This window comes from Chlamydomonas reinhardtii, chromosome 15, assembly GCF_000002595.2.
Source record: "Chlamydomonas reinhardtii strain CC-503 cw92 mt+ chromosome 15, whole genome shotgun sequence".
Taxonomy (NCBI): domain Eukaryota; kingdom Viridiplantae; phylum Chlorophyta; class Chlorophyceae; order Chlamydomonadales; family Chlamydomonadaceae; genus Chlamydomonas; species Chlamydomonas reinhardtii.
The window spans coordinates 742,319-766,873 of record NC_057018.1 but is presented as its reverse complement, the minus strand read 5'-3'; the positions used below and the strand labels follow the sequence as shown (position 1 = coordinate 766,873).

At 60.7% G+C, this 24,555-nt stretch overlaps 5 protein-coding genes across 5 annotated transcripts; 3 read left to right on the top strand and 2 right to left on the bottom strand.

The window, feature by feature from the left end:
* Positions 1–39: 39 nt before the first annotated feature.
* CHLRE_15g640150v5 (uncharacterized protein) lies at positions 40–3,545 on the top strand. Its single transcript, XM_043070634.1, has 2 exons — positions 40–2,359; positions 2,699–3,545. Exons 1-2 carry the CDS (start codon positions 116–118, stop codon positions 2,843–2,845), a joined length of 2,391 nt encoding a protein of 796 aa, XP_042916455.1. The 5' UTR covers positions 40–115; the 3' UTR covers positions 2,846–3,545.
* A 74-nt stretch (positions 3,546–3,619) lies between these two features.
* On the top strand, positions 3,620–7,785 carry CHLRE_15g640152v5 (uncharacterized protein). Its single transcript, XM_043070635.1, has 3 exons — positions 3,620–3,721; positions 3,760–5,826; positions 6,096–7,785. Exons 1-3 carry the CDS (start codon positions 3,701–3,703, stop codon positions 6,504–6,506), a joined length of 2,499 nt encoding a protein of 832 aa, XP_042916454.1. The 5' UTR covers positions 3,620–3,700; the 3' UTR covers positions 6,507–7,785.
* A 1,416-nt stretch (positions 7,786–9,201) lies between these two features.
* CHLRE_15g640204v5 (uncharacterized protein) lies at positions 9,202–10,483 on the bottom strand. Its single transcript, XM_001701087.2, has 2 exons — positions 9,561–10,483; positions 9,202–9,446 (listed from the first exon to the last, which is right to left on the bottom strand). The coding sequence occupies exon 1, from the start codon at positions 10,024–10,026 to the stop codon at positions 9,832–9,834; it is 195 nt and encodes a 64-aa protein (XP_001701139.2). The 5' UTR covers positions 10,027–10,483; the 3' UTR covers positions 9,202–9,446; positions 9,561–9,831.
* Positions 10,484–13,537: 3,054 nt separating this feature from the next.
* CHLRE_15g640203v5 (uncharacterized protein) lies at positions 13,538–15,039 on the bottom strand. Its single transcript, XM_043070637.1, has 3 exons — positions 14,867–15,039; positions 14,352–14,637; positions 13,538–13,810 (listed from the first exon to the last, which is right to left on the bottom strand). The coding sequence occupies exons 1-3, from the start codon at positions 14,917–14,919 to the stop codon at positions 13,784–13,786; spliced, it is 366 nt and encodes a 121-aa protein (XP_042916453.1). The 5' UTR covers positions 14,920–15,039; the 3' UTR covers positions 13,538–13,783.
* Positions 15,040–15,149: 110 nt separating this feature from the next.
* CHLRE_15g640200v5 (uncharacterized protein) lies at positions 15,150–24,555 on the top strand. Its single transcript, XM_043070636.1, has 9 exons — positions 15,150–15,633; positions 15,705–15,769; positions 15,903–15,968; positions 16,092–16,203; positions 16,332–16,357; positions 17,147–17,380; positions 19,469–19,523; positions 21,333–21,461; positions 22,155–24,555. Exons 1-9 carry the CDS (start codon positions 15,543–15,545, stop codon positions 22,751–22,753), a joined length of 1,377 nt encoding a protein of 458 aa, XP_042916452.1. The 5' UTR covers positions 15,150–15,542; the 3' UTR covers positions 22,754–24,555.

The following is a 24,555-nucleotide window of genomic DNA, read 5'->3' as shown; positions in this document are numbered from 1 at the left end:
AATATTTAAACATCAATAAATTGATGCGCTTCGAGCACACACTCTTCAGGACAGCAACTCTTTTCCGACGCTCACAACCGTTTCGGGCCCAGTTGTTCGCCTGCTGTTCGCAATAATGCAGGACGAATGCCATTGGAAAAGGTTGACGCCCGACCTTGTAAGAACGGTTGCGCTCGGCCTTCACCCCGGCACCATCGCCAGCAACTTGAAGCTCGTTGACAGTTCAACAGCAGCGGCACTGCGAGGCAAGTATAAAGTGGTAACTTTGGGCCAGAAACGGAAAGGCGCGCGGGAACCCCATCGCGCGCTGCAGCCTTGGCCTGGGCCCAATTTCGTGGCGCACTGGGGCCGCCCCGAGCCCTGGCGCTCGCTGACCCTTCCCCAGCGCGAGCGGCTGCTGTGCCTGGCCGCGTCCTCGGGCCACGCGCCCAGCCTGGACGCGGCCCTGGCGCAGTGCGGCTGCGCCCTGAAGCCGGAGGTGCTGACGGCGGCCGCCGCGGCCGGCAACCTGGCGGGCTGCGAGCGGCTGCTGCACGGCGAGGGCTGCTCCTTTGACCGGGCTGCGCTGAAGGAGGCGGCCCGCGGCGGCCACCTGCAAGTGCTGCAGCTTCTTTCAAACAGCTTCAGAGGCGCAACCGATTCTTCGCCTAAATGTGCCACGAACGCGGCTGACGCCGCTGCCCCCGATGAAGAACTTCTACCAGGCTGCCTGGCGGCGGCGGCGGAGGGCGCCTGCGCCGGCGGCCAGCGCCACATCCTGGACTGGCTGCAGCAGGCGCACGGCTACTGCCCGACCCCACGGGATGCGGAGGCGGCGGCGGAGGCGGGGCAAGTGGAGCTGCTGGAGCAGGGTCTGATGCCGCGGGTTCGCGAGTACGCCCTCGGCGAAATGTCGTCGGAGAACGAGGTCGACAGGCGGGCGAGGGCACGGTTGGTGATGGCCATCGCATACGGCTGCCCGCTGGCGGTGCTGAAGCGACACCATGACCAGCTGTGGCCCTGGCCGCTGCCGCAGCAGCGTCAGCAGGCCAAAGAGACGGCAGAGGCGGAAGCGGAGGCGAAGTCCGAGAAGGCTGAGGAGGAAGCGGCTGCACCAGAAGCGGACTCCGCCGCCCAGCAGCTACAGCCGCAGCAGCAGCTACAACCACAGCAGCTACCGCAGCTGCAGCTACAGCAGCAGCTACAGCCGCAGCAGCAGCAGCAGCTACAGCCGCAGCTGCCTGCGCTGGCGCTGCTGCTGGCGGACGCCGTGGGCAGCCCCACGCCCGACTGGGACGCCAAGGTGGATTTCCTGCTCCACGACTGCTGGGGGCCGCGCATCACACAGCAGGTGCTTCTTTCCGGCGGCCGCGTTGAGAGTGGCGGCGGAGGAAGTGGTGGTGGCGGCGGCGTCAGCAGGGAGCATGCCCGCCGCACCGTTGCCTTTCACCAGCTGCCGGACGTGCCAGCGAGGCTGCGGCGGCTGGCGGCCGCCGGCGCGGTGTTCAACGAGCAGCATGTGGTCCTGGCGGCCATGGCGGCGCACTCGGGGGCGCTGGCCTTCTACTGGCAGGAAGCGGGCGTGGCGCCGCCGGGCGGTGGTCGTGGCGGTGGTGGTGGCGGCGGTGGCGGCGGTGTGCCGCTGCTGTTTTGGAGCTACGTCACAGCGGCTCTGGGTGACGGCGCGGAGGAGGAGGGCAGGCACCCGCCGCCGACGGCGGCGGCGCTGGCGGCGCTGCGACGGGATCTGGGGGCGGTGTTTACCGCCAGGCAGCTTTGCCAGCTGGCGGAGCATGCGTCGGCGGCGGCGCCGGAGGCGGAGGCGGCAGTGTTGTGGCTTGCTGGCGTGCTTGCGGAGAATGGGGCCGGGGACACAGCCGGAGGCGGGACGGAGGCGGCGGCCGAGGTGCAGGAGCAGCAGCGTCGTGGGCCTGGATACATTGTGGGCGGCGAAGGAGGAGGTCTGCGTCGCTACGCGCGGCAGGCGGAACGGGGCCCGAAGCATTGGTGGGGCCAGGCCTTTGCCAACGCCGCACGCGCCGGCGCCAGCCTGAATCTCCTGCAGCTGCTGCGGTCGGCCGGCAGTAACAGCAGCAGCAGCAGCAGCAGTAGCAGCAGTAGCAGCGCTGCGGTTGCTGGCGGCGGCGTGGGTGGCGGCACAGGTGGCGGCACGGGTAGCGGCTGCGCGGGCGGCGCTAGTGGTTACAGCGACGTCAGATTGGCTATTGACCTGGGTGCGGTGGCGGAGGGCGGCAGCGAGGAGGCGCTGGAGTGGGCGGCAGCGGAGCTGGCGGCGGAGGCGGAGGCGGAGGCGGCGGCGGAGCGGCGAGCGGCGAGCGGCGGTGCTGGCGGCAGCGTTGGCAGTGATGCTGCTTTGCGGGTGAGTAGCGGGGAGCAATGCACCGCCGCGGACACGGAGTACCAGGGTAATCAGGGAAGGAAGGGAACAATCTTCATAATGTTTACCGCAACACATAGTGCACCGCCTGCAATGTACGGTATGCTGTTGCATTCCGTTGCCTCCTGCTGCCTCCTGCCTCATCAGTCACAGTAGCCCCGCCCCTGCCTTTTACTTCTTGTGCTCAACCCTTAGTTGCTTATGTTTTCGCCTCGTACTCCTTCCCAACGTGTATATTGTATCATGTGCGATACGCTTCTTACCCTGCCTCCCTGTGCCTCCCGCCCTGTGCCTCCCGCCCTGTCCCTCCCACCGCAACAGGCCGAGCCCGCAGCGCCCGCTCCCCGGCGCCTGAGTGCCAACGAGGCCAGCCGTGTCGTGCGTTCCGGCAACATTGCAGCCCTAAACTGGCTCCGGGCCCGCGACCTCTTGCCGCTGCCAAATGATCACGACGATGGAAACAGCTAAAACAGCTTGTGGGCGTGGGCTGTGGGGGTGTGGGAGCTGCTGCTGTGGCGTAACAGGTCAGGTGGTGACGGAAGACTGATGAGATGATGCTGGGATAATTCAGAAGGGCATTAATGCTGTGCTGGAGGCCGGGAGGCAGGTCCTGCTGGGACAGGTCCTGATTTCGCACGCAAGCCAGGAACATGGACATGACTGGAGCCGTCTGGAGCACGTGTGTGTGTGTGTGTGTGTGTGTGTGTGTGTGTGTGTGTGTGTGCGCGCGGGAAGGACGGACGGCGGTTGCTGCTGGGTCAGCGGCGGGGCGCATCTTGGCGGGCACATCTACCTAGGCACAAGGGGTCCAGCAAGTGTTGCATGGCGTCAAGGCGCCGGTGATGAGACTAAGGTCGATGCCTTGATGGTGGCTGTGCAGCGGCTGTGCATGGGCAGGGCTCGCCGTCGCTCGCATGGGGATGTTTGTGGCGTGCCTGGGCCGTGAACTGCATCGTCTTGGCACCGTGGTTGCCAAGCCCCTGTCTTGACTTACCAGACTAGTCGTGACATCATTTCATAGCGGGTATTGTTGCGCTTATGGACGGAGGCTGCAAGCCGAATACGAAGCTCGATCGAACAAGTCTGGTATCTATCGTTCAATGAATGCTGCAGGAGAAGCATGCTATTGGCAGCGACTTACACCAGAGCTCATTCGGAAAATAGCTGCATATGCCCACCCGAATACTGTGACTGGCGCGCTTAAACATGTCGATGCCGACACAGCAACAGCGCTGCGAGGAAGCTACAACCTTATTACGCTTGGTCAGAAGCACACCGGAAACAGCAGCGAGCCCCATCGGGCCCAGCAGCCGTGGCCCGAGTATGCCTTCGTGGCGCACTGGGGCCGCCCCGAGCCCTGGCGCTCGCTGACCCTTCCCCAGCGCGAGCGGCTGCTGTGCCTGGCCGCGTCCTCGGGCCACGCGCCCAGCCTGGACGCGGCCCTGGCTCAGTGCGGCTGCGTCCTGAAGCCGGAGGTGCTGACGGCGGCCGCCGCGGCAGGCAACCTGGCGGGCTGCGAGCGGCTGCTGCACGGCGAGGGCTGCTCCTTTGCATTGGGCGCTCTCGGGCAGTCGGCGAAAGCGGGGCACTTGCGAGTCCTGCAGCTGCTGCTTGAAAGCTTGGTCCCAGATGCTGTCTTGGTCCCAGATGCTGTCTTGGTCCCGGACTTCTTGGCGGCGGCGGCGGAGGGCGCCTGCGCCGGCGGCCAGCCCCACATCCTGGACTGGCTGCAGCAGGCGCACGGCTACAACCCAACGCCTCGGGACGCGGAGGCGGCGGCGGAGGCGGGGCAAGTGGAGCTGCTCGAACAGCTGCTAAGGCTGCCGGAGGCACGTCAGGCGTACGGGCTCGCGGAGTTGGAGGGCGGGCTGGAGCGGGGGCAGGAGCAGGCGTGGGGGCAGGAGCAGGGCGGCGCGCCTGCGGGCCCAGCTGCTGTTGCTACTGCCGGCGGAGGGGCTGGCGGCGGTGGCAGTAGCGATGACGCGGCGGCGCAGAGTGCCCGACGAGAGGCGCGCTGGCGGCTGGTGACCGCAATCACGCACGGCTGCCCGCTGGAGGTGCTGCAGCGGCACCTCGACACGCTGCAATGGATGGCGCCAGTGGCGGCGGCCCCTGCCGCCGCCGGAGGCGGCGGCACTGCGGGCGCAGTAGTTGCAGCAGCTGCTGCTGCTGCTGCTGCTGGCACGTCCGCTGCCGCGGCCGCGGCGGCGGCCGCGGCCCCTGCTCAGGCGGACTTTGCGGCGTGGATGGCACTGGAATACGGCAACAGGGGCGCGGAACGGGTGGCGGCGCGGCAGGCGGACGCGGAACGCGACAAGCGGCTGGCGCCGCTGCTGGAGGCCGCCGTGGGCAGCCCCACGCCCTGCTGGGCCGCCAAGCTGGACTTCCTGCTATCGGCCTGGGGGCCGGAGGTGGCGGGCCAAGTGCTGAGGGGCGAGCGCGGGCGGCATTGTGTTTGGCAGCGCGTGTCGGTACAGCCGGATTACTTGGCAAGGCTGCGGCACTTGCATGAGCGCGGCATGCCGCCTGACGCCGAGGCCGCGGTGGCGTGCGCGGCTGACAGCTTCAACGCGGCAGCGCTGACGCAGCTGCTGGCGCAGGCCGCGGGTCCTGCTTCTGAAGAAGCGGCTGGTGCTGTGGGTGCCGCTGCTGCTTTGGGTGCTGCTGCTGGTGCCACGGGTGCCGCTGGCGAGGCAGCGGACGGCGTGCGCGGCGCGGGGGGAGGCGGCGGAGGAGGCAGGGCGGCGGGGGCGGCGGGTACCGACGGCGGCGGCAGGCAGCGGCGTGGCGCAGAGGGGCTGGAGCACACCTTTGTGTGCAGCGCTCGTCCGCCGGCCGCGGCGCCGGGGCAGCATGTGGCCACAATGCAGCTACTGGCGTCGCACGGGGCGGCGTTCACGGCCCGGCATGTGGAGCTCGCGGGCGTGCGTGGCAGCTGGCCGGAGCTTTCGTTGCTGGGCTTGTGTGAGCTCGTGTGCCGCCCTGGGCCCGGCACCGGTGCTGGTGCCGGTGCCGGTGCCGGTGCCGGTGCCGGTGCCGGTGCCGGTGCCGGTGCCGGTGCCGGTGCCGGTGCCGGTGCCGGTGGCAGTGGCAGTGGCAGTGGCAGTGCCAATGCCAGTGCCAGTGCCAATGCCAATGCTGGAGATGCCGCAGAAGAGGATGCGGTTGCGGCTGCGGCTAGGGCTGGGGATGGGGAAGGGCCGGGGCAGAACGGAGCAGGGGAAAGGGAGCGGCAAGGCGCGCTTTCAGAGGAGCAAGCGGCGACCAGCACAGCTTGGTCTGCGGCCTTTCGTTCGACAGCCCGCTCCGGTGCCAGCCTGCGTGTGCTGCGTGTGCTGCGGGAGCGGTGCCGTGCGGCGGTGGACCTGGGTGCGGTGGCGGAGGGCGGCGGCGAGGAGGCGCTGGAGTGGGCGGCGGCGGAGCTGGCGGCGGAGGGCCGAGCGCCGCAGGTACGTTTCGGTGTGGTGGGGGGAAAGTGTTGTGGGGGAGGGGCGGCTTCGAGGTTGTCTGTGGAGTTGCAGACACGGTGAGAGCTCTGCGATACACATGCATGCGCGAGGGCAACTTTGGGTTGCGTCGTGTGGAATGGGTTGGGCAGGATCGCGTTGCGGTTTTTGCACACAAACACGAAAGGCTGCCACCACCTTGACTGCGTTGCTGCTCATCCCTTCTCCTCGTGGCCTTTTCCAAGCCCCACCAATCACAACCCTCCCGTCAGGCTCTCTCCGTGGAGCAGGCACGTGCCGTGTTTCGTGCCGGCAATGCCGCCGCCCTCCGCTGGCTGCGGCACAGGCTCCTGCTGCCGCCTGCTCCGGCGGGGACGGTGGGCTGGCTGCCAGCCCTCGACAACGTCTGCACGGAGCTGCGCGTCTTTCAGTTCTGGCCGCTGCAGCTGTGGGCGGCGCTACAGCTACAGCCGTTGCAGCCACAGTCATTGCAGCTACAGCCACTGCAGGAGGCGACGGTGGAGAAGGAGAGGGGGGGGCGAGGCCGGCTGTCAGCGGCAGGGGAGCAGGGAGGAGGGGAAGGTGGAGCGGCGGAATGGGATGCCAGAGGCCCAGGGCCCTGTGCGGGGGCAGGCGCCTGCAGGCCCCCATGCTCCTACGCACTCGCCCGGTACGGCGAGTGACCTGTGGCCTGTGGGCCATGATCCACGGGACCACGATCTCGGCTGGTGTATATATCCGATCAGCCATCAGACGCCACCAGTGGGCTGGCAACAACAACGACAACAATGCACAGAACAGCAATACTCCTCAAGGCAGCCGGGGGGCATGCTTCAATGTTACTGTTGCTGGTCGCCACCAGTGGATCTGGGTGGAGCGACAGCGAAACCTGAGCCAACCTGAATTGGTGCAACCCAAGTAACCCGATCAATCAATGGGCAGTATACAGCGTTGCGCAATGTGGTCTTCAAATGTTCATGCGTCCATGTGTGCATGCATGCATCCGGCCCGTCGTCATCACCGCGGGCGCGCTTGCCGCGCCGCCCGCCAGCGCTGCCGCCACCGGCTGCATGCATGCATAGATGTGCAGTTGCATGCATGCATGTATGTGTAGTTGCTATCGTAGGTTGGGAATGGGGAGTTGCAGTCTTTCCGGACGGTTTGCATACTTAGTTGATGCAAGACTGTTAGGCTGCGGCGGCCACATGTTGGGCCCAAGGTTACGGGTAGACATGCAGCCATCAACAGAGGGTATGCGTGCGAGCGTGCATGCGTGCGTGGGCAATCTGCGCATGTATTCATGTGGGTGCATACGTGCGCAAGCAGTGGGTTCAGTGTCCTTGCCCGGGCCTTTGTGGCCAACCACCATGCTCGCTTTGTGCCATTTCGGCGAGGACCTTTTACCTTGCGGGTCTTGGGAGTGGGGGTCAATGTTCGGCACTGCATTGGAGTTTGTAAGGGGTGGCTTCAAGCAAGCATGCTGAGTTTGGCTTGGTAGCAGAGCTGCAATCTGCAAGGCTTGTGAGCGATGCTAAGCGATGCAGGGGTGATCAGGGCCAGGCAGCAGCCAGCAGGGCCAGAAACCTAGGGGCTGCCATGTGTGGCGGACAATGTACGATAATGGCGGTCCGGTGGTGGCACATGTGTGTGTGTGTGTGGGGGGGGGGGGGAGAAGGGCGCGAGGGGAGGCCGGGAGGGCAAGCCTTCGCCTGGCTTGAATCTGGAGATGCACTGTATGCACTGATACGGTGTGGTATACAACCTAAAGCCCTCTGGCCTGTCGACTGCGTGCGACCGCGTGTCGTGAGACTGGGACCTACACACAACACTACCGCGCGCACGCGACGGCGGACAAAGGTAGGGAGAGCGGACAAGACACATTCCAGTGGACGACAAAAAATTGCGGGAAGTGGGGTTTGAACCCACGCAGTCTTTTACGACTAGGAGATCTTAAGTCACCCCCCTTGGACCACTCGGGCATTCCCGCAGAGAGGGCGAGCCACACTGGAATTTTAAAACGTACATATACAGAGCGGAACCCCGTTTGACCTCGTTGTTCCTCTGCGCCTTCGACCTGCGACCAGCTGGCGCACGAAGTTGAAGCGAACCGACGTCGGCCGGTCGGGTTCGCTCCGACCGGCCGACGTCTAAGGGGCAACGGCAATATCAATGGCATCAAGATGGTTAAAGACGCCAGCCTTGCAGGTACGCTTTCACGCCACCGACCAAGCCATAATGCAGAGCAGCTAGTTCAGCGCCGGCACAGGTCGGGCTCTGTCCGATTTACCTGTCAGCTAACCTCGTCTTATAAAGAAAATCACAGCTGCAAGCCTCAGGACTACCTGAGCAAAGCAGCATACGTCCACTGGCCTCCTCGCGGCTTCCCTAATCGAAGACTTCCAGCGTACAAGGTGCTCAAATGGGCGCCACGTTCCAAAGTGGTTCACTACAGCTAGGCCCAGCAATGTTGGACGTCGTGTGCGAGTGAGAGTCACTGGTTGTAAGGTCATGATTCATGACCAACTCGACGCATTGCTGCCATTTTGGGACACCACAGCAGGACATGTCAGCTAGTCGCAACGTCTACATGAGGATGGCAGGTTACTGGCAAATGGCTTTCCCCGCGCTTCTTAGGCGCATCAATGCAGGACGCGATGCAAGGCAACGACCGCCCCCCACCCCCACCCCCCACCCCCCGCACCCCACCCCCCATTCCCTTGCCGTCCCCGTCTCGTCCCGTCCCCGTCCCGTCGTGCGTCCCCGTCCCGTCGTGCGTCCTGTCCCGTCGTGCGTCCCGTCCCGTCCCCCGGCATGCGCCAGCCCCGCAAAACCTTCGCTGCTTCCCAGCGCAAACTTGCGTCCTCCTTCTCCCTCCCTACCGTTCCAGCCCCCATTAAACCATCGGTAAATCACCGGTTACCTGGCGGTTGTCCCCGTGAGAACGACGGCTTTGCCACCTCGGTTACCATCGGTCTAATTGGACTAGAGACGGCAGACCGACGGTCTATAGACCGCTTCACTGGTTACCGTCGGTTAACAGAAGGCATGGTAACCAGCGGCTGACCGACCAGTTACCGTTCAGTGACCGGCGGTAACCGATCGAGCAAGTGCTGCCGCCCAGGCCTGCCCAGCAGCCGCCCAGGCCCGCCCAGCTGCCGCCCAGGCCTGTCCAGCTGCCGCCCCAGCTTCTGGCGCCCGGCTGCCGCCCCAGCCCCCGGCTGTTGCCCCAGCCCCCGGCTGTTGCCCCAGCCCCCGGCTGCTGCCCCAGCCCCCGGCTGCTGCCCCAGCCCCCGGCTGCTGCCCCAGCCCCCGGCTGCTGCGCCAGTCCCGCAGTCACGCTACAACCCCCGCCCCGTCCATGAGAGAGGCACAGTAGGCATCCAACAGCTATTACAAGACCGCAGTGGTCATGCCCCGCCTTGCCCTGCACAAGACCAGAGGGATAAAGTCCCTTGCAGCTGGGAAGTCCACACGCAGCCTACCTCCAAGCTGATTCACACAAGTGACTAGGCATGGTCTGGCCTCCACAATCCATAGCAGCCACTTGAGCACTAAGCAGCACCGTCATGGACACCATGCGCCAACATTGCAGCATATGTCCTAGCTCGCTCCACCATCCATCCCTGCGGCAGCAATGCGGTGCAATATGTGAGACGGGATTGAAGGGATGGGCCCATCCCTTGCCTCAAAGCTGCCCTCCCTGTCCCCGGGACCATGCCACTGCCTTGCAAACTTACTGCTTGACTGCAGTCCTCGCGCCACCTGCGGGCTTGACACCATCCAGCCGCGGGAAAGGGCGCGAGCACGGTGGGCCGTAACCTGATTGCGATGCCATAGCAACTGTAGCCAGCTCCATGCCCTGCGGGCTTGACACCATCCAGCCGCGGGAAAGGGCGCGAGCACGGTGGGCTGTAACCTGATCGTGACGCCATAGCAACTGTAGCCAGCTCCATGCCCTGCGGGCTTGACACCATCCAGCCACGGGAAAGGGGGCGAGCACGGCGGGCCTTAAGCTGATTGCGATGCCATAGCAACTGTAGCCAGCTCCATGCCCTGCGGGCTTGACACCATCCAGCCGCGGGAAAGGGCGCGAGCACGGCGGGCCTTAACCTGATTGCGATGCCATAGCAACTGTAGCCAGCTCCATGCCCTGCGGGCTTGACACCATCCAGCCGCGGGAAAGGGCGCGAGCCCGGCGGGCATTGAGACTGACCGTGCGCCATCAGCTCGCAGCCCAACCTGCAACCTTGACACCAGCCGCGAAAACGGGCCCGCGCACGGCGGACCTGGAGCTAATGTACGCCATTGCACCTGGCTCAGCGACCTGCGGGCGTCAAGCGGCGCGAATGTTGACTTGTGGACCCACACATTCTGTAAACTCCTGGCATTGTCTCAGTGCAATGCACATGTTACCCGAGCCAGCAATCACATGGTACTACGCCAGGCCCATTTGCAGAGTGGAAACGCCCCGGTCAACGCGCGGTTGCCTTTGTTGACGGGCGAGCTTGCCAGCTCGTTATCATGAGCCTCCATTCATGTTTTGCATTGTTTTGATACTGTCGCTGCATAAAGTCGACAAGGCATCCACCGCTCAAGCACAGTCGTCCCAGAATAGGAGCGACGCAAATAATGATTGGTTCATTGTATAGCTTGCTTTTATTGCTTTAGTTTATGTATGATAGAGGCATATGCATGAACGCAGACTGCAGAGAAATGAAGTGAACTCCTAAAATGCCCCATGCTGCCGACGTTGCATGCACCACCAAGCCAGGGCCCCGGGCAACGTTGTGTTTTGTACTGGGAAAGATATCAGCTTCTAACTTAGTGTACTAGGAAGGATGTAAGATGGAGACAACGGCCTCAACCCGGTGATGTAAAGTACTCTGCACTCCTGGACGGCTTTGGGTGTTGGGGTTGATTGATTTATATAGGCATTAGTCAATATGCACTTTGTGGCCAAGTTCAAACACACAACTCGACGAGTTGACGAACATGGGTTGGCGTCCCCCGGCCGGGGGACGCGCGACCACTTTCCCTAAGACACCCGAAAAGCCCGAACTTCTGCGACAAGTACTCTGAGTGCATAACAGACTATTGATATCAACCGCTAAAGCCATGCGCCAGTGACAGCAGTGACCGGGGGGGTTCATTGCTGCCTCGGTCGACACAGCCAGCTGCTCAGCTGCATTCCTATGCTCAGGAAGCATACACTACATGCAACTACATTACTAAAGTAAGTTTACAGCTCAGGAAGCGCGGCGGTCTCAGCTCGGGGGAGGGTTACTGGGGGGTTCAGGGGCGTGGCAGGTGCGAGGCCGCCCCAAGGATCCCACAGGCCTCGCCCCAGACTTCTCGCCCCTATGTTCCCAACGTGGTCTGCTAGCCTAACACCCCCAGCCATGGCCAAAGGCACGGCCGCGGCCAGAGCTGCACGCATCTACGCTGGGGGCAGGCCCTGGCCAGGCTGGGTGGGCCTGGGTGGCAGCTGGGCGGGCCTGGGCGGCAGCTGGGCGGCCCTGGGCGGCAGCTGGGCGGCCCTGGGCGGCAGCTGGGCGGGCCTGGGCGGCATCTGGGTGGGGGCTGAGCGAGCCTGGGCAGAGCCTGGACAAGGGCCTGGACAAGGGCTGGGTAGGAGCCAAATACCAATGGGTTACCGGGAAGTGACCATTTTACCAGCGTTAACCAATGTTTTACCGTGCGGCCAACCCCTACCAATCGTAACCGATGCTGACCGACGCTGACCATCGGTTTATCAGGGTGACCGCCCGGTTACCGCGCCCATACCGATCGGTTTAATAGGGGTTGGAACGGTAGGGCCTGCTGGGTTGCCTTCTGTTTTGCAGCCGGGCTGTTGGTGGGTTTGCTTGCAGGGAGACGCGGAGACGCGGAGAGAGGTGCTTGCCAGCTTGAGGGGCTGCAAGCGTCGTGGTGTGTCGCAACCTCCTTGAAGCCTCGGGGCAATGCGCCGTGTATGTGTGCCGAGGGGTGCCGCAGTGCGCTTATTAGTCATGGCGGGTTGCATGGCTGGGCTACATGGGCCCCGCCGCGAGTATATAGCACTCAACCGCGACCTGCTTCACTGGCTGAGTTGCCGCCAACGAAAGCTAACAGCCTGTTCGTTTAACAATCTGTGCCAACTCGCATACCCAACGGGACCTGGGCTGGGTGCAGGAGGGGAGCCGCCGCTGTTGTTCACGGAGCGTGCCGGTAACGTGAAGACAGGGCTGCATATGCATATGCAGCTGGCCCTCCAACTTTCCCAGCTGTCTGCGCTGCAGGCTAAGCACTTGCAGTATGTGTGTGGTGCTGGGTTACGCTACCGAAGGCGAGTCGGGCTTTAGCTGCCTGGCCCGCCGCCTGTGGCCGTTGTAAATTCATAACGGGGTTGTGTTGCCTCCATGTCGTGCGTGTGGATGGTATGAGCATGAACGACGGGGGCGCCGGCACGGCGGCACCGCTTATCGACGATGCTTAACAATGCGACATCGAGAAAGCCAGCGAGCACACCGTTGGAGAGGCCTGTAGGCTAGCACAGCAAAACAGAAAGCGTGAGCACAAGCAGTGACAGCAGTTGCGCGTTACCTTACTTTGACCGCTTCATTCTGGGATCGCGTTGTGGCACGGGCCTTGCGGGAGAACATGGTTGTGACCATGGGAGGTCTGTTGATGCGTGTTTTGAGCATGCTGCTCTGTGGCTCGTCCAGCCGCCTGCCGGGCTGGCGCCGCCGATATGGGATGTGGTGTATGCCTTGCTGCCCTGTCTGCTCTGGCTGTAGCAGGAAACGCCGTAAAAGGACTTGATGACAAGTTCCATACACTCAGGGAAGCCCCGGCTTGTCATCAAGTGTATGGGACTGACGCGCCGCCAGGCCTTCCTCCCACACAGGCCTTGCTTTGGGGCCGCAGCACGTGGCCATGGCTGGACTCTGAGCGGGGCGTTTTGCGTCGGTATTGTCGCCTGCAGTCCTTTGATAGCCAGGGCGGGTATCCGATCGGATGAGTGGGATGCAGAGCGTGTCTTCTCACCAGGGGAGGGGGAAACAAAGCGCCAGACACCATGCCCTGAAATCCCCCAGGGCCCCCCGTGAGGGGACGACCACGACCGCCCCCCCCCCCACACACACACACAGCACACACAACAACAAAACTTGTTGCTTGGGGGTTAAGATCCCCCCAGTTGTTACCAACGTGGTGTCAATTGACTCCCCTTGGCGAGCGCTATCACGCCATGCCATCGGCGGTCCTGCTCTGAGACTTCATCATCAGTCACACACGGGATTCTATGAATGGTAATCCCCTCGACCAATCGCAAGCCCACCTCGTGTTCAACTCCCTACCTGCCATGTGATCGGTGCGGACGCCTTGCTCTAGACCTTCGAGGGCAGCACGCCCGCCACATCAGCAGAAAATAGTCATCTTCATTGGGTTGGGGAGCCGAGGGAAAGCAGCAGGCCCAAACACAGCCCCTCAGCGTGAAGGACTTTCAGGCTTTTCCATCCATACATGGCGCCATACGTACATCTCGCACTTGATGATTGGGCTCATTCGGCCCAGGGCTCGCATCCTCAAGGCACAGGCGCGGCCCTCGGGCGAGAAAGATTGGACATTTCCGGGGGTGCATTTCTCGCGTGGGGCTGCATACATACGGTCCCTGAATCTCGCCAACTACCCCTTCCCGGGGGGTTTGAGGGTGCGTAGCCCCCCCCCCTCCCCCCAACGCTAAACACTAGGCACTTTTGGCTTCTGGATGCCGTGGGCGAGAACATATGGTTAGGGCCCTTCATTCGTTCACGCCGCTGGCCACGCCCAGACTGCCCCTACCATCCGAGCCTCCCGGTCCGAACTTTTCGGACCAGCTTCGGACCAGGTTCGGACGCAAAGCCCCAGTTTCGGACGCCTCGGTTTCCTCCGAGTGGAAGACGCAAGCCCTGGTTTGGCCCCCTGCCTGTCCTCCTTGCCCCTAGTTTGAAGACGCATCCCCTGGGTGCTGCGACATGTGTGCGACGGTGTATGTGTTATCGACAATGCTTCAAGGAAACGAAATGCGCACAATGCCAGAAGAGGTTGTCGGAGCTAGGAGGCAGCACAGGAGGGAGGATGTATGGGCGGGCCTGATGCATGCGAGGGTACGACGGTGTGCTAAAAGGGAAACAGGATGGGTTATTCGCGCCCGCCCATGCGCGCGCACAGTGTGCGCGTGCGCGTGCGTTATTGACGTGCTTGAAAAACGCAACACGCACAAGCGAACATGAAGTTGTAAGCCGAGGCCAGTGAGCTAGCACAAGCGTGTGCGTGTGCTCACGGGCGTGCGTGTGCACGTACGGCTATCTTGCCACACCTACGGCTAGCTAGCATTGCTTGCTTGCTTGCTTGCAGCAAGCTGCCGATCGAGTCATGTGTGTATGGCACAGCAGGCCGATATATATGACAGCAGCAGCAGGCGATGAGTACGGCGCGCGGGAGAGACATGCATGCACTAGAGCTACTCGAGCCAGCACACACTCCGAACCGCTCGCCACCGCCGCCACCTGCCATCCACGCTCCTCTCTTGGCGCCTCTGCCCTATCTCCCTGCTGCTGCTGCTGCTGCTGCTGCTGCTGCTGCTGCTGCTGCTGCTGCTGCTGCTGCTGCTGCTGCTGCTGCTGCTGCTGCTGCTGCTGCTGCTGCTGCTGCTGCTGCTGCTGCTGCTGCTGCTGCTGCTGCTGCTGCTGCTGCTGCTGCTGCTGCTGCTGCTGCTGCTGCTGCTGCTGCTGCTGCTGCTGCTGCTGCTGCTGCTGCTGCTGCTGCTGCTGCTGCTGCTGCTGCTGCAATACTCTGTGGGCCGGACATGGCCCCTCATACATAGCATGGCGTGGCTGTGGTGCACCTTCGTTGGTCGGACTGCCCCTCCTTGTAATAATCATATGCAATATCGCATGCGTACACAAACCTCGAGCCTCTATGTGCCTGTATGTGTCCATCGCACACCTGAACGTGGTGGTATCCCATCCACACGTTAGGCTGCTGCGTCGTGTCATGATGTCGAGCGCATTCACTCATTCACCCATCCCTTTCGCCCAGGCCCATCCACACCACCAAGCCCTCGCTCGGGTACATTGCACTGCGCCTGCACATGACAGATAGGACGAGGAGATAAACTGCGTGCAATGGCGCAAGCAAAACGCAAAGCACGTTAAGGGCGGGGCGGTTGGGTTTAGTCGCTCACGGGCGAAACGGTATACGCAAATACAGAAGTGAGAATGCTTCTGCATTTTCGAGACAGTAGCCGGAAACGCGGCTGCTCCAGACACCTGAACTCGCAATGTACCGCAGTACTGGATACGACCCGTAACAAGGCAGATGAGTTTCGTTTGCTCTGTTTTTCTACATGTGCCTGCTTCATGTGCTTGTACCACTTGCGCAGTATGTGGCGAGCCGGTTAGATCCTTGCTCGCGGGATCTCGTACGCAAACTGGCAGCTCGTGTATTGGCTCCTTTATGGGTGTTTGAAATAACGAGAACACAGAGGGAGACAATGAAATCTCCCTACGCATTCCACTTTCATGTAAACCTCTATTTTCACTGAGACTGCTGAGTTCAACTTGCAGCAATTTACGCAAGACCCGCGTTGTGTCATCTCTAGTTAACCAGTACCATCACTTTGCAATTCAATCGTTACGTTGAGCTGGAGCCAGCGGCCAGGGCCGAGAGCGCGGGGCGGCAGAGAGCGGGGCAACGAGATGCAGCAGCAGCAGGGCGGGGCGCCCGCGAGCGGGCGGCGCCAGACAGCGATGCTGACATGCCCCAAGTCGATGGTTGGGCGCGTTATTGGTGCGTTGGTCGTCTGCAGTTGCTCAAAGGCCAGGCGAGGCAGACATCGACCCTCGGCTTTGGCACCGCAGGAAGGGATGGCGACACAATCAAGGCTCTACAGACGTTCACCGGTGCATTGATCCAGATTGACCAGGTGGGCTCGCAGCTGGCGACGGAGATGGCACTCGCTCGTCCCTTCTCCTGCGTTCGCCTTGCGCTAATTGCGGTGCGATTTATCAAGCCAAAAGTTTGAGTTACCAGTGATGAGCTTGCTGTTCGTGCTGCAGACAAGCGACCCCACAAAAATCGCTATCAGCGGCAATCCCCACAGCCTTAACATGGCGTTATCAATGGTAAGGCTCAGCATAACGTTCGGGAAGCCTAAGGTGTGCATGTCACGGTGCAGCAGTCCGAACGCGTTTTCCAGCCATCCACCGCTCGCATTCTCGGTTTAGCTGGTCGCAACCTCCTTGCAGGTCCATGACATCGTGCGTGGAACCTTCAAAGGCTTTGCCCTGCTGCGGCAGGCGACGGGGCACAGCAACCGCGGGCCACAGCCGCTGTCCAACAAGCCTGTCTACGCGCCAGGTGGGAAAGGCGAGCGAGCCTGACTTGGTCCCTCCTAACACGCCCGGCGCGTTTCTTCCCTGTGGAAACGTGCCAATTCATTTTAATAGCTCTGTCGCTCTGTTGTTTTGTGCCGTGGCGCTGTGCAGGTTATGGACTGGTGCCCCCTTCACAGGTGCGTAAGCAAACTCGTGGGGCGGGCGTGGGAGCGCGCGTGGGCGCACGCACGTGCATGTATGATGCAGCACGTGCTGCAAGAACGCATGGTCTAGCCTCTCTCTTCTAGGACTAAAACGCTTTGCACGTTATTAGATGGGGTGCGTCGGTTTGCATGCGGGGCTCTGACTAATGTAGAACCAAATGACGTGCTGGCCCACGCACACGGACAGAAGCGCTCTGCAGACAGCGGCGCGAATGCTTGATTTTACTCCACAGCCGTGCGGCGCGCATCGGGGGGAAGGGCAGGTCCAGGGCGGGATTGAAGGCGTGCATGCGAAATGCGCGTGTAGATAGTGTAGACAGCTGGATTCGGAAACCGTTGGGATGCATTCGTTGTCTGCTGTTGGGCTTGGGCCGTCATACATGTGATCCCCACTCCCGCCAAGGTCGTCTACCTGCTCCACTTGTCCCTTCCAGCTCTTGCGTGCTAACTTTGAGCGGGCAGGCAGTACATGCCGAAAGAATGAAATGCATCCATGCCATGATTAGACAAGCAATCGATCACACATCCCCATCCCCACAATCACAACGTGCTGATCAACAGTTCATACACGTGCACGTCCAATGACGACACAGCCGCCCGGCTGTCCCTGTCCGTCCCTTACTACGTCTTACTAATACCGCAATCCACGTCGCATTCGTCCATACCTGACTTTGCTTACGGTGCTACGTACGGTACTGCTTACGGTACCCACTAGTACGACCTTGATGTGTGTGTGTGATATGCTCGCATGCATGCGTGCAGCTGTACGGCGGAACCGGAGACATCGCTTCGGCTCAGGTGGTGGGTCCGCCACCCGCTGCCGCCGCAGCCATGGGTCTCATAAGCACCACGCCCGTCGCCGCGGCGGCGGCGGGCGTCGTTGCCGGCGGCGGCGGGATGCTGGCGGCTGGCGGCGGCGGGATGGGTCAGCAGCAGGCAGCAGGGGGCGGCTACCCACAGCTCCTGAGCGCAGCTGGGCCGCCGCAATTTATGGTGGTGAGTGCCTGCGTGGATGGCATTTAGTCACGGTAGTGCATGCCGCAGGTTGGGCTGGGGTTACAAATTACACCGCACCACATGCGGAGAGTATGCTGATTGCGCGTACGTGGAGAATGTGTGTGTGTGTGTGTGTGTGTGTGTGTGTGTGTGTGTGTGTGTGTGTGTGTGTTAAAGAGCACAAGGAAAACGTTGCGCAAAGACAGTGTATGCGATGCAGCAAAGCGACGGTTTACGGATGTTACCTGAAGTTACCTCGCATACCTGCTGCGGTGAGCCGCCGGTCTTACCAACCGGAAATCGCGCAACCCCCGCTACTCTAACCTCGAGGGGGGATTAGTGTCCACACGCTCTCAAGGGTGCAAACCCATGCATGTGCTCACGGTACCGTGAGGCCCAGGCACTCCTACAATTCCCAGCTCCGCGTCGCTACTCCTGGCCGCTAAGTCCAAGCTCCCGCCCAATCCTCGATGAAATTCTCACCTACGAGCGAATAAGAAAACAACAGAGCACAGGGCGGCAGCAGGGGAGTGTCACGAACAAGAGCGAAGGAACATGTTAGCGCGGCGGCGCGCGACTAGCAAGAGCAAACACGCAGCCCAGTCCCAGCCCAATTAACTATACTAGGGGTTGCGCGATTTAGGAAAGAGACGGAGGGTGGGCGACCACGAGCAAGTAAACAGGCGGGGGACGGCATGGGCGCATGCATGACGGCAAATGCAAATGGGGTGTCAGCACCATGGGCTGGCGGGGGAAAAACCCCCGCTCCCCACTCCATGGTGTGACGGAGGCGGCACACGCTAGGTACTCCCCTCATGCGGCCATGTAGCACCAGGTCCAAGTACACGTACAGCTTATGGGGACGTCGATGCCGCGGGGCAGCGGCACGGGGAGGGCGGGCCCAAAGTCAGTACAGGTTATGGCGCAAATCAGAGGAACGCGACAAGCAGGAGGAACACGGCGCGCCCGAGGCGCCACAAGGCCCCCAGCCCGGTCCCCGACCCCGCGGAACGGGCTCCAGGCCTAGTGCCCAAAACTCCGACAAGATAGCAATTTTCGGTAGCATCGTCCAGACGCGACGGCACGCAGCACAGCACTGAGTAGGACGCCGAAAATTACCCTTCGACAGATTTGTGAGCATAGGGCAATTTCACCACCAGAAATTGTCCATACACTCACAAATCAAGTCGCTAAAACACGAGCCCTAGAGGCCCCGGCACGCCCGCGGGACATGAACCGGCTCGCGCACTTGTGTTAAAGAGCACAAGGAAAACGTTGCGCAAAGACAGTGTATGCGATGCAGCAAAGCGACGGTTTACGGATGTTACCTGAAGTTACCTCGCATACCTGCTGCGTTGAGCCGCCGGTCTTACCAACCGGAAATCGCGCAACCCCCGCTACTCTAACCTCGAGGGGGGATTAGTGTCCACACGCTCTCAAGGGTGCAAACCCATGCATGTGCTCACGGTACCGTGAGGCCCAGGCACTCCTACAATTCCCAGCTCCGCGTCGCTACTCCTGGCCGCTAAGTCCAAGCTCCCGCCCAATCCTCGATGAAATTCTCACCTACGAGCGAATAAGAAAACAACAGAGCACAGGGCGGCAGCAGGGGAGTGTCACGAACAAGAGCGAAGGAACATGTTAGCGCGGCGGCGCGCGACTAGCAAGAGCAAACACGCAGCCCAGTCCCAGCCCAATTAACTATACTAGGGGTTGCGCGATTTAGGAAAGAGACGGAGGGTGGGCGACCACGAGCAAGTAAACAGGCGGGGGACGGCATGGGCGCATGCATGACGGCAAATGCAAATGTGTGTGTGTGTGTGTGTGTTTTTCTGTGTATGTGTGTGTGTGTGTGTGTGTGTGTGTGTGTGTGTGTGTGTGTGTGTGTGTGCGCGTGCGCGTGCGCGTTGTGCGTTGTGCGTTGTGCGTTTGCCTCCCCGCGGCTAGCTATCTGCTGATTGCCTGCAAGCAAGCTTGGATATCCGTCTCCGCCGTTTGCATTTAGTTTCTTAGCGCATCGTCAATACCTGATACACATGTCTCCCATGTGCATCGTGGCCGCTGTTATTCCTCTGCCCACACGCACAGCCGATGCAGCCACTGCAGCCAATGCAGATGTCCACGACGCCGCTGCCGGGGCCAGGTGGGTGGAGGGCTGGATGGGCCGGGGGTATGGCAGTGATACGGAGGGGGCTAGCTAGGCGGCTTGCTATGGGGCTATAGCCATTCACCTATGAAATGACGATGGTGGAAAAGGGGGGGAGGGCGGCATGCAAGTAGTAGAACTCGAACTCCCGTAATTTAAATCACGTGGTTGGCCATGGCAGGTAGGGTGTCTCTATTTCCATTCTTTTTCTGCCAGCTGAAGGCGCACGCAAACACATACATGTGGGGATGGCGACGTTAGTAACGGTTCGTTGGATAGGATCAGGGTTGATTGGGCGGTTGGGGACAGTACCATACATATAACAAATACATGTGTGGGAGCCCAGGGCAGATAGCGGCTCGATCGCAATTGCTGCGCACGTGCACGATGTGGCAAGTCATTGAATGACTACCGTACTAAACATACTAAATAAAAGTGTAAATATGTCGAGATGCACAAATGCCCAACAACTAACACGAGTCCGTCGCTTGCATAGCGGCCTGCGCCGCTGCTGGCCACGTTTGCTGTATTTGCTGCCGCGACCGAGCGTAGATTGATTGCATCACGGATTGCATGCACGTGTCTATCTCGGTAGTTGCCTGGCGGATGAATCACCTATTTTCTGCATATTTGCTGTCTAAGTGCGAGTCACTCATCATGATCAACGCAACGCACGCATAGAGCATGCGCCGCAGCTAGCTCAATCGAACAGCGCTTGCGTACATGGTGGATGGGGCCAGCTGTTGGTGATACAGCTGTGATAGACCGAATATTTTCATAGCTAGTTATCTGGGTCCTTGCATGATTGTTTATGATATGCCGTTGTGAAATTAGCGCAGCGTAATTACGCGGACAAACTGCTCGTGGTGAAAGGCATAAACCATGCATGCATCTTACTTGCGGCGGGTCCATCCATTAATGCTGCTACGTCGTCCCGCCCGCCCCCCACACTCATGCACACGCACGTACGCGTACTCGAATCCTGCTGCTGGCTAGTTACACATCCCATTGAGACTTGCGTCAACCCAAGCCTGCCAAGCGCGTGGTTCGTGCCAAGCACGCACCCATCCAAATGATATTTACAGCAGCATAAAATTATCAGTAGTTCAGGTTTATGTAGCCGTGCGTAGCGAATGGATTCGCGCCAGAGGTGTGCTGCACACTTCTCGATCGCTGCTGTGCTAGTGCATACCGTATATGTGTCTCGCCTGGTTCCCACACGCTCTGAATATATCCTAATTACCGCATTCTGCATTCGCGCAGCAAAGTTTAAGCTGCTGTACATACCATTTACCGTGTATTCGTATACGCGCGCTAGGCCTTGGCCGTACCTGCTACGTCTTTTGTAGCGGCGTGCTCCTGCAGAGCCGCTTTAATGACTCTGTCGCGTGATCTGACTGCTATTTGTCTTGACTTTATATCCTGCCTGGCTGGCGGAGTGCGGGCTTGTCCCGCCCGCCCGCCTACCGCCCATGCTCGGTAGTAGGGGCGTGCAGGAGGCGGCGGGCCTGACCCGTCTCCTCATCTCCCCCAACTCCCTTAGTAATAACACCACTTGCCGACGGCAGGGTGTATCCATTCTATTTCTACTACTCTTCGCGCCTGGCAATGAAACGATACCGTACTCACTGTGCGCGCATAGTCCCTGACCGTACCCGCTCTCTACGAGCCATCCAGCAGACGATAATAAACGTACCATCCAATCAATTTGCTGTTCGCACATTACTGGCACGCATGACTGGCCTGCACGCTATTTATTACACCGCGGACAAGCTTATGCCTGCCGGTCTTCCATTTGTGCCGCAGTGTACAACGTTATCTCGGCGCCTGGCTACTCGGGGCCTGTTTTCTTCAGCCCGATGGAATACGCCAACCTGACAGCGGCTGGTCTCGGGCCAGCAGGAGGCAACGGCGGCAGGCCAGCAGGAGGGACAGGTGCGTGCGTGGGAAGGATAGCGCATAACATGAAGCTCGATGCATTGCGTCATCATTTGTCTGTGCTGTATAATAAGCTGCAAGCATGCTCTTGAACTAACATGCTTTAATATGCACCTATCTAGTCGCACGATCTAGTCGTGGCTTCATTTTTACTTTATTCACAGCCACGTCCCATATGAAAGCCTTAGCCTTGCGTGCCAGCTAGGCGACTATACGTGATCAGTAAAACTGCGTGTTGCGTTGCCCACGTATTTTATGATAATCGACGACCGACGCAAGTGAGCTTTACGTAAGCGCTTACGTAAAGCTCACTTGTCTCCTAGCTACACAGTTGTCCGTCGCATCAACTTCAACACCGCAACACGTGTGGCATTCAGTGCGCTTAGTCCTTGCTTGCGTTTGGCTAGGCCGGCTGCTGCAAGAGCGCGCGCTTGTGCTTGCTGCGCACGCAGCTGCTGTGCTCGCTATCCGCGCGCAGTGCGTGGAATTCAGCAGCCGCTGCTGCTGTACGCAACACGGGCGTTGCCGGAAATAATCGCTTACGTGGGTATATGTACCTTCTGGGATATGCTGCCCGCGTCTATATATATCTGACAACTGCAGCCCACCTATGCACTACTACTCGCGGCTTCGCGCCGCTCTAATAACACTATTTATCTCTTGCGCCACGCATGTCACGTAATATTACAGGTGTCATCCAGCTGTCCAGCGGATCCAATCAGCACCAGCTGGGGCAGCACCCACAGCCGCCGCAGATCCAGTACTATGCCACCGGCGGCATCGGCATCGGCGGCGGAGGCATGGGCATGGGCGGCGGCGGCGGCGGCGGATTAGGCGCCACGGCCACCTCCACAGCCGCCGCCGATCATTTCCTCTACGCATCGGACCAGGGAGCCGCGTCAGCGTCGTCCCTCATGGCGGCTGGCGGCGCCGGCGGCCGCCTCTTTCACGTCGCTGGCGGCGGTGCTGGCGGCGGTGCTGGCGGAAACCGTGGCGGCGGCGGCGGCGCCGCCGGGCCGTCAGCGGCGGCGGCTGGGGCATCTGCGCTGGAGGCCGCTCAAGCCCTCCTTGCGGGCGGCGGGCACGCCGCTGGCGTGGACATCTACGACTCGCCTGCATCTGCTGCTGGCGTTGGCGTTGGCATGAGCGGCGTTGGCGGCGGCGCAGGCGGCGCGGCAGGGACCTACATGCTTGCGCCGCCTGACGCTTCTGCTCGAGGTGGCGGCGGCGGCGGTGGCGGCGGCGGGCAGCAGCAGTCGTACTATGGAGGTGGCTATGGTCTTGAGTAATTAGAGTAATGGGGGTAGTTGCTTGTGTGCGTGGGAAGTTGCTTGCGTGCTCGCTGGCTGGCTAGCTAGTGCGTGCAGGCGGCGGCAGTCTTGAAGTGATTGCTGTTGGCTTACTTGCTGCTAGCTCCATTTTCAGCGAGCGGTCGCGGCGGTTAGTTGGGATGTCACGGCGGTGGGTCGGTGGAGTCTTATTACTAATGTGAGCCGGCTGGGCAGGTGGCTGTGTATGTCGCGTGTGAGCGGCTACATTACAATGCCATGCAAGCCCTTACCATGCACGCAGCAAACTGTATGTTGCAAGGCGGCTGCTGGTGTGCGGCTTGATATGTGGAAAACACCGTGAAGTAATAAGCGGTGGTGGCGGCGGCGGACGAAAGCCGATGTGCGAAGAACTGCTTGGAACAATAGATTTGTTGATGATATGCGACGAGCACGCACGCAAGCACGTATGGTACGTACGACCATGATGAGTCGGGGTTGCCAGGCAGGAGCATCGTGCGTGCATGTGGGTTTTGTTCTTGGGATCATGAATGGGAGCTGGCGGCGGGATGCGTGTCAGCTATACGCTAGCCAGATAGACACCGCACCTTTCTTGACGTACGTACGTTGTGTGGAGATGATGAACGGCTGGTTCGATGAAGTGGATGGTGCGCGCACGGGCATACGACAGATGCTATGTCTTCTGCGTGGCTGATGTTGCGCCATGCATGCGCCTACGGACCTGCGCTGCGTGGATGCCTGCTAGGCAGCATGCGGGCATGTCCATGTTCACATGTACGTTTCATTTCCTACCTGCTGCTAATGATGATGAGCGAGCATGCATGCATCCCAGGTGGTCAGCAGGTGGGGATTACACCGGACGCGGCCGGTGCGTGTGCTTGTGCGCGGGCGATGCTGCTGTGATCATATCAGGTCATCAGAAGCACGGCCGTCCACGGCACAAGTAGTGTGCGTGTGTATGTGTACACGCACACACACACGGCCGTTGGGCGCTGGCTTGCATGCACGCATACAGCCGCTGTGGGATGGAGGGTTGAGAGTGTGTCTGTCATTGTTTCTCTCAAGGTTATTGTTGAGCGCTCGCTCTGGCGAGCCTTCCGTGCCTATCCCTACCCGCATGAAGTTGATTGAAAGAAGTAGTAGGGTAATAATGTGCTTTGTGTGTGTGTTCTCATGCTCCAATCAATACGATGATGCTCACAATCCATTCAGCATGCCTTGCATTTCTGATGTTTGTGCCTTGCCGATGGCGCGCGAGCAATCAAAGCACAGCGCACTTTGTTTTTAACGACCGCCTGTTCGATTGGGCGAGTTGGGTGAGAGAGGGAGCTGCATCAGCGGGTCTTGTGTGCATGCGGGGTTAGTTGTGAATGGGGATGCACACTTGGGGTTGGCTGAATTGATGCTGCGGGGGTGGGAGGGGTGGGGGTTTCAAGAGTGCCTGCTACCCTGTCTGTAGACGACCGGACGGCGGCTTCACCTAGCGTGCTTGTTGATTGGCGCTCGGGGCTTGCGGGGGGCTCGTACATACAGGGTGTGGACGGTCATGGATGGAGGGTCATCTTGGTAATGTCGCCCGTAGGCGTGCCACAGCCCACCCATGCTGATGTTAAATTGGGATTTTGCTTGCAGGGGACGGAGGCATGCATGCGTTTGTATGCCCTAAACCAATCAATCGATCGTAGTAAATGGCAAGCAATAGCGGTGTATGTGGATGCTCAACAGGACTATTGCGAGAGATGCACAGTGCTGCTTGGGTGGCTTGATTTGCTGCTGCACAGACGTATGTACATATAAAGGAG